At 43.2% G+C, this 7,791-nt stretch overlaps 1 protein-coding gene and 1 long non-coding RNA gene across 4 annotated transcripts in view; both read right to left on the reverse strand.

The window, feature by feature from the left end:
- The window catches only part of LOC107836760 (uncharacterized), a 573,704-nt gene that overhangs the window by 289,585 nt on the left and 276,328 nt on the right, over positions 1–7,791 (reverse strand). The gene's annotated exons all lie outside the window — the stretch shown is intronic.
- asphd2 (aspartate beta-hydroxylase domain containing 2) overlaps positions 1,305–7,791 on the reverse strand; it is a 7,804-nt gene continuing 1,317 nt past the window's right edge. For all 3 annotated transcript variants that reach the window (XM_016673796.1, XM_016673795.1, XM_016673797.1), the window contains exons 2-4: positions 4,952–6,154; positions 4,421–4,534; positions 1,305–4,297 (exon numbers count right to left, since the gene is read on the reverse strand). In XM_016673796.1, coding sequence (XP_016529282.1) covers positions 4,167–4,297; positions 4,421–4,534; positions 4,952–5,816 — 1,110 coding nt within the window. In that variant the 5' untranslated portion in view covers positions 5,817–6,154 and the 3' untranslated portion in view covers positions 1,305–4,166. The remainder of the gene's footprint in view (positions 4,298–4,420; positions 4,535–4,951; positions 6,155–7,791) is intronic.

A 7,791-nucleotide genomic window follows, 5' to 3' on the forward strand; every position in this document is an offset into this window, starting at 1 on the left:
AAAAGACTCTGACATAGATTCCATATAATTTCCAACAAACGTATTTAAAAACATATTACTGTTACTTTTAATGTCATTTTTTGGTAGAAATTCAATGTAAATACAACAGGAAAAAAACGGGGGGCGGGGGGGGGACCTGATTAAACAATTATTTTTTGAAATCATTTTTAGTCAAAGTTACAATCATCTTACCAAAATGCCTTCTTTTTTTCTTTCTTTCCTAAGAGAACTTCACAGAACCGATGCATTTATGCAAAATAAAACATAAAGATATGGGTTGTTCACTGCTTAAGTGACTTCTGAAGATTATTTATTTCACTGCAATTTCTTTTAGAAGGAATAAGAAATGGGGCAAATACAAAAATGCACGCCATATTAGTTGTTTTTACTTGTTGATGACTTTTTTAGCTTTACGTCATGTTATAATGTTATTCCCTCATGAAGAACATACCGATTCTTTCATGCATGTTTGAGAAATCCTTTAATCTCCCATAGCAACCATTCAGCTGAGCAAAACGCCTGGCCCACCTTCCAATCTCCAGAGCTTCCACCCCACAGAGCAGCCCTCCCTCTGTCTGCCCCTTCAGACTAGCTAGCAGCAATTAGCAAACACCTGGTGGAACTGCGCATTAGCTGAGCTCATCATAGGAGCTACGTCTCAGGGCAACGCTGGTAAAAATGTTGTCAAAGAGTTAATAGAGGAGTGATGTTGTGATGACTTCCTGGAGGCAGAGTGTTGAAAAGAACAGGACTTTCTTAAAGAGACAGAGATCCAATTTCAAGGTGTTAAATTACAAAGTCAAAGTTTGAAATTTGACTTTGATATTCGCAGCTTTTTTATAATAACTGAAGGTGACATCACTTCTTGACTGTGCTATAAAAGGAGAGTATCAATGAAAGAACTGAAGGACTTTCCAACAAGGTATTGGTTCACCTCTATCATTTTGACATTTTTCACAGTCTCTTTTTTAACAAAAATCTGACATTTCAACAGAATCAATCTATCTATCAATCTATCTATCCAGGCCAGACTTTATAAATGTATACATTGTCCCCTTTGTACTCTGTTGATGGGAGCTTTTCAGGGGGATGCAGTCCTCCCCAGAAAACCTTCTCAAGTATTGATTACACATTTACAACGGCGCTTTTGTTGGTGCTACAGAAGGGATTGTCCCAGGTGGCCCAATTCCCCAAACAGCTCTATTCAGTGAACTGAAAGACGTAACCGAAACTATAAACTTAAAAAAAGGATTAGATTCAGATCTGCGACGTTTGGGCGAAAGTGAAGACCCCCCGACACAAGCTGGTTATATAAGATACTCCACCATTTATTAAATGTACAGAAATACTGTTCAAAATCCACACAAGAAAGTGTTAAAGGACAAAATCCTTAATCCAAATGTAAACAAAATGGGCGCCCCATCAGACAGCGTGCACAAAGCCAGCGCTTTGGGGGAGTTTTTTTCCCCTCCCTCCTTCACCGGTTTTCGCAGGACTGTCGATTTTCAAACCCAATTATGCACAGCTCAACGTAGTAGTCAGTGTTGTCTGGTGTCGTTAGATGGCGTGTAAATGGCCGCGGCTTTGTAAACATCAGAACTGAACACAGGTCGCTTGAGTTGCAGCGGACGAGTAAAGCCGAGGGGATTCATCTTCACTACCTGCGCACATTTATTCATGGAGGCTTGTCGAGTGAGTACGGCTTGGTGACTGCTTTTATACCGAGCTGCAAAAATTACAGTGATCTAAAGAAAACATCACAGAACAACAGAGAGAGAGTACTTCATAAACATTTCACAGAACGTACCGATCAAATCTATCGAAAACGTTTTTTTTTTGTTTTGTTTTGTTTTTCATGGTAGGCTTTTTCAGTCGGAGGATGACTTTAGCAATCACTTTAGCTATAAAATCAAGACAACACAATAGTTAAAGCATCGGGGGGAAAGTCATTTCAGCACATGTCGGGGCATTCCGGGTTTTGGGTTTCTTTCCACTTCAAACGTATTTACAGAAATACAAACCTGGTTTATCAAATAAGACCAAATTAAGAAGAGCTTAGTAAATGTTACCAAATAAATAAATAGAATCCTCCACCTGTCTGGTTTCGCTGCGCAGGCCGATTTGCAACTTGAAATGTGCTTATCCAACAGTGTCCAGTAAAAACAGGACTGATTTTCAAAGGGGAGCACAATTACCCACCACACCGGCGGGCCTGGGGGACGGAGACAGCGTCCGCAACTGTAAACATTCAAATCATCGCCGACATTGGACCTCAGTTATCAAATCCTACTCCTGATGTAAAAAGAGAGAAAAAAAAAATGCAAGGCCCCCTTTGGCCGGAAGGGGGGGGAAAAAAAATAAATAAATAAAAGCCAAAGATTCCCTGCTTTAATGTACCCAGCCCTTCATTAAAAATTAAAAGTCATCCCTTCCAGTTTATGTAACAGTCCTGTGCTGCTTAAATGTGGCTCGATGTGTTTTTTAGACAGGACTTTTTTTTTTTAAAGTATAGGTTAACAAAAAACAATGCGTAATTGTGACTTTTTGCCAGTTGTGAGGGTAATACAATCACTGACAATGTGTCAGAAATCCAGTCATTCGGAGAAATGTAAACATTCTAAAGTGCTCAAATCCTGAAAATCTGAATGCAAATCTAACAGGAATTGTAGAGACACATAAAAGAAAAACACCAAATGATATATATTTTTTTAGCCCTTGTGGGAATGTAGGCAAGATTTCCATGTTGTCAAAAGAGGCTTCATTAATAGTTGACCAAATTGGTTGGCCTATGAACCCATTAAGAAATGGCATGAATGGATTCGGTTAATTTAAAACCTTGCATGCGCTTCACTCCTTATCTAAACCTAAACCGTTCAACTCCTTTAGCTGGTGACCAAAACAAACAATCTCCATGTCCAAACACAGAACTGCCTTTTTTTCCTTCTGTAAAATCAGCCCAAAGTTAGAAAAATGCAACGTAGGGATTGATTAGTTACAACACTGGAATATATGCAGATAAACATTCAGTAATTTGTCATCTAACAATAAGAAAGGTCCAGCATGGTCCTGTGGTTTAGAGTATAAACAGGTTACGTCAGATGTAAGGACTACACGTTTTGGTACTTAGGAAAAATGGCATCTTAACCATGAAGGTTTATGTACAGTAAATATAGTTAAATTGTATTCCAAACAATATGTTGTAAATAAATAAATATTAATCATTTGCATGATTGTTGAACAATGGTGGGAATTTCAGTGTGTGGTTCCTTTAGAGTTCTCCAAGTGCATCTTAAGCATCGTTTATGAAAACAGTTTTAAGTTGCCCCCTTTTGTTCTCCTTTCAAGCTCAGAAAATACCCCCAGCTGAAGTTCAGTGATCTACTCTGTCTTGGTATATCCTGTTCACTTTGTGTTAATGCCTAAAAAAAAACAAAAAACATTTGTATGACGTCTCTCACCCAAAATCTTGTGTGGCAAAACCGGCTAACCCTTACAAAAACTGAAATCTCGGATCCCAAAAGCTGTCTAGGAGTTACCGTCGAAATGGACTGTTTGACATCATTTTATCATTTCAAAATGTTTCCTTTGAGATACGTGTACCTTCTTGTTATCGGGCTTACTCTGCAGACACCTCTGTTGAAGTGCTTCATCATTTCAAAGACAAATATCCCTTGAATTCAAATTTTATTTACAATTACATCCACTTTCCAATCCATTCATAAGGATCGAAAAGTGACCAATCTGTGTAAACAGGATAACAGGTAACTTAAAGGAAACATAAAGCTTTGAAATAAACACTAATGACTCATCGGCGTATAGGAAAACTTGAGGTACAACAAGACCTCTTCAGTGTGTTACCTAAATTATAAAATGTTTAAAACTGACAAGGTTTGGGTGAAGTGCTCTATGCACAGGCAATACAATAAGACCATACTAATTTACTGTGACGCTTTATGGCTCCACAGGTGAAAAGGCAGTTGATAAGAGAGGCCCAATGTCTGGTTATCTGCAGAGTAGAGTCATGAGTAATACTGTGAGAGCCGGAGAATATGTACACAGTGAACGTGAAAAGCTGGTCTGGAGGCAGAGAAAGAGCCGCTCCCCAATCACACAGACGCTAAACTCCAACGGTCTCTCGCTCAAAAATAAGGGTTTCTCACTCGCAACTATTTCCCTTCCCTGTCCTCTAAGCGGCCAGGGGTGAAAATGTAATCCAAAGCTTGTCTCTCTGCAGCAGCCACGTTGGGATGCCACAGGTCCACCATGAACACCACCCTGGGGCCGTCCTCTGGGTTGCCTACGCAAACAACATTTCAAAGAAAGAAACAGAAAAAAAATCAATTACAGACTTTTTGTTTTTTTTTTGGAAGATTTTCTATGTTTGTTACATCGGACTGTATGAGTTTTAATCCCCTCTTACCGTCATGGAAAGCCCTGTGGAGGAAGGAGTCGTCAAAAAGCAGACAGCTGCCCTCAGACCAGCACTGTGGCTCTCCACCAACCACCAGCTCACAGGACGGAGGCACTCTTAGACCTGGCAGAGAAGAAAAATATAACAGCTTTATCCATGTGTCAAGTGTAAAATTAGAAAAATGCTTTTCATTGCCATCCAACTTCCATCCATAATGTCCGAATCCTTACAGGGTGCCGTTTCCTTCACGAGAATAAACATGTGCACCTATAGTCATTTCAGAGAGTACAGATGGAAATAAAACCAGAGCTCAGCTGCAGAGAGAGAACAATAATGACGTTTGGCACATTTCACCCATCCGCCCCCATTACTCAAGAGAACTGAGTCTAAAGAAGTAAAGCACAGTTTAAGGATACAGACGCTAAGGATTGAAGTTAGATTTACAATGCTGACCCTTTTCTCTTTTTATAAATGCTTATAAATGCCACACTGAGGTTAACACACAGCGAGCCTCTTCTGTTTCAGTTCACTGTTTCTTACCCAGGTGGCAGCGCAGCCTGACATTTGTTGGACCGTAATGTTCCGTAATGAGAGCTCCGGGCGTCAGCACGGAGAAGCAGGCATTTCCGAAGACATTGTTGGCGATGAAGGTGCGCAGCTGGCCCAGCACCCGCCACGCGCGGGGACATCTCCTGACGTTGAGGACCAAAGGGGTGCCTTGGTTCACCAGGTAGTAAGTCCACCACTGACCGCGAGGGGTGCTGTTAGCCTTCCAGCCCGGTGGGAGGGAAGAGCCGCTGCGGGCCGGGGGCTGGTGGTAGATGCTCTCAAACTCGGCCAGAAGGGCGGGGAAGCTCTGCTCCAGCAGCTCCACGTCATGTCTCTGCACTTCTCTGGAGAAGAACGGCGCCGAGGGCAGGTCGGGGAGGAAGAAGACCTCAGGCCGTTGTATAGTTGGCCGGCTGTTGAGGTAGCGGCCTTGGTCGCGGACTCCTTTGTGCACGCGGCCCATGCCGGACCAGGTGTAGCGCTTGGCGTATTCCTGGAGGCTGTGGTAAAGCCTCTGGTTCAGGCTCTCGCCGGCGCTGGTGCATCGGAAGCACTCGGAAGACTGGCAGAAGGCGAAGCCGTTCTGCTCTTCCAGGAGTGACCCGTGCTTCCCTTTGCCCCTGCCCCGACAGTCTGAGCTCATGAAACCCCCGACGACCCCTCCGATCCGGCTGGTCCCGCTCAGGTACCTCCCTCGCAAGGGGCTGGTGCCGTGCTCGCGGCCCACTCTGTAGCAGTACCACATGAACAGCAGCAGCACGCACATGGCTATGGCGAACGCACAGATCTCGCATTCCCTCACAGACTGCATCCCGCCGGCCACCATCTCCCTCACACTCTCCAGCGACCACTCCATCTCAGCTCGCCTCTGGGCTGCTGAACCCAACAGAAGTACAAAGTGCTGATGAAGGACCAGTTAATGCGTCTTTTCTTGATTGTGACTGAAGGGGGCCTTAAACCACACACTTGCTGTTATGGAGTCTAGTGTCAAGCGGCTCTTGTGGCCGCCTCCGATGTAAACAGTCTGCTGATTGGATGTGACACTCTCGCTCTCCAGGTCTAGCATTTCAGCGCTCTGCGGTGAGGGTAGGTTTCTGCTTGCATGGCGTCAGGCCGTGAAGTGTTTGCGCGGCTCCCTCGCGCCTCTCTCTCCGACAAATGCAGACAGACACCTGGCCTAGGGTTGTCTCTTCTCTGCAAAACAAAGACAGAAGGAGAGGAAGGGAGACAAAAGAGAACAGGATGTAATATTTCATAGTGTTGGAGTGTGCTCAGAGGGCAGGGATTGGTTGCCGGTGTGAAGGTATATGGGTTTTGTTTGAGTTAGGGGTTCAAACCCGAAGGTTTTGCTTTATCCTACAGTTTATGAGAGGTTAGAGAAGATAGAGTTTTCTCCTGCTGTACAAAACACAGAGTAGAGTAACGCTGCCCCTCCCACACCTGCTGCTGCACACTGCAAATGATCTGAGTGAAAGAAGGCATCTGCATTAGAAGTATTTCCTGGTGTTAAAAACAAAACACACCACGGTGGAGAAACAGCTGACAAGCTGCAAGCCGCATGTTTGTTAAAACTGCAGTATGAAACTTTTATAAAAAACAACATGTTTTTCACTGTCACCATGTCTTGACAGTATGTTAGGAGACAGATAAACTGGGAAAAGATCAGTTTCCTCCACCTCCTTCCTGAGCTACTGCTGTCATCAGAAAGAATGCACCTCCTGACCAGAAACAACCAATCAGAGCCAGGAGGAAGGTCTTAGTGCTGTCACTCAATCTCATGTACTCGCTCCTAAATGTGGTAATGGCAGAGAAACAACTTACCATAACAGGAAAACAGGAAAACATTTCATCCAGCGTTATTGGTAGCTATGCTAACTAGCCTTAGCATTCACAACAGGATCTGCTGACGGGGAAAAGCTGTAGCGGTAGCAGAGTGCAGGGGGGGGGAGGGAGGTGAAAGGGGATGAGCAGCACCACACAAGATTGTGATTGACAGCTGTAAGACCTGCCTCTGGGCTCTGATTGTTTTTTTTTTTCTAGTTATCACTGGGAGAAGAAAGAGGAGCTTCATTTGTTTCAGAGGTGGTGATGGACGATTCAAGAGATTGGAATTTGCTGACCTTCCCTTGATTGGCTCTGATTGGCAATCGGCATATTAAATACTCAAAATAAATTATTTTTTTTGCCTTTTCATTACATGCATCGTCCTCCATTTTCAGTCAATCAGCAACATGTAACTTGCGTGACTTTTGTTTTAGTTTAGTAACGATACGGGTTAGGGTCAAGTGCTCTGATGCACAAGTGGCTTTAATCTTTGAATTTATTAACTATTAGTTTGATTCAAAACTCCTAGCTCTGTCAAAGTAACTAAAACATATATATTTTTTGATTTTACAGTCCCTAGAGAAAAATTCTGAATAATCACAATTAGCAGGCAAGGCTTCAAAGACAACGGGAAATCGATATCGGCCAAGAAATGTCTGATAGCTGCATCTCTAACTGACGTTTGTTTTTTTATTTTTTGACTAGATACTCTGAAAATGTGGCATTCATTTAACCTATAGGTTATCACACCATAAACATCTTACACTGACCCAGGTCCACAGCTAGTCTCTCCTGAGACTAACAGGAGAAACCCATTATGCGTTGCTATGGTTTTGGCATAAGTACGCCATATGTAACACGTGTCTCTTTATACTAGCAAATTGCCATCTTGATTGACTGCATGTAATAAACACCTGCTGGACTTGAACATGACTGCACGCAAACATGCACACACACACACACACACACACACACACACACACACACACACACACACACACACACAC

Source organism: Poecilia formosa, unplaced genomic scaffold (genome assembly GCF_000485575.1).
Source record: "Poecilia formosa unplaced genomic scaffold, Poecilia_formosa-5.1.2 Scaffold82, whole genome shotgun sequence".
Lineage (NCBI taxonomy): Eukaryota > Metazoa > Chordata > Actinopteri > Cyprinodontiformes > Poeciliidae > Poecilia > Poecilia formosa.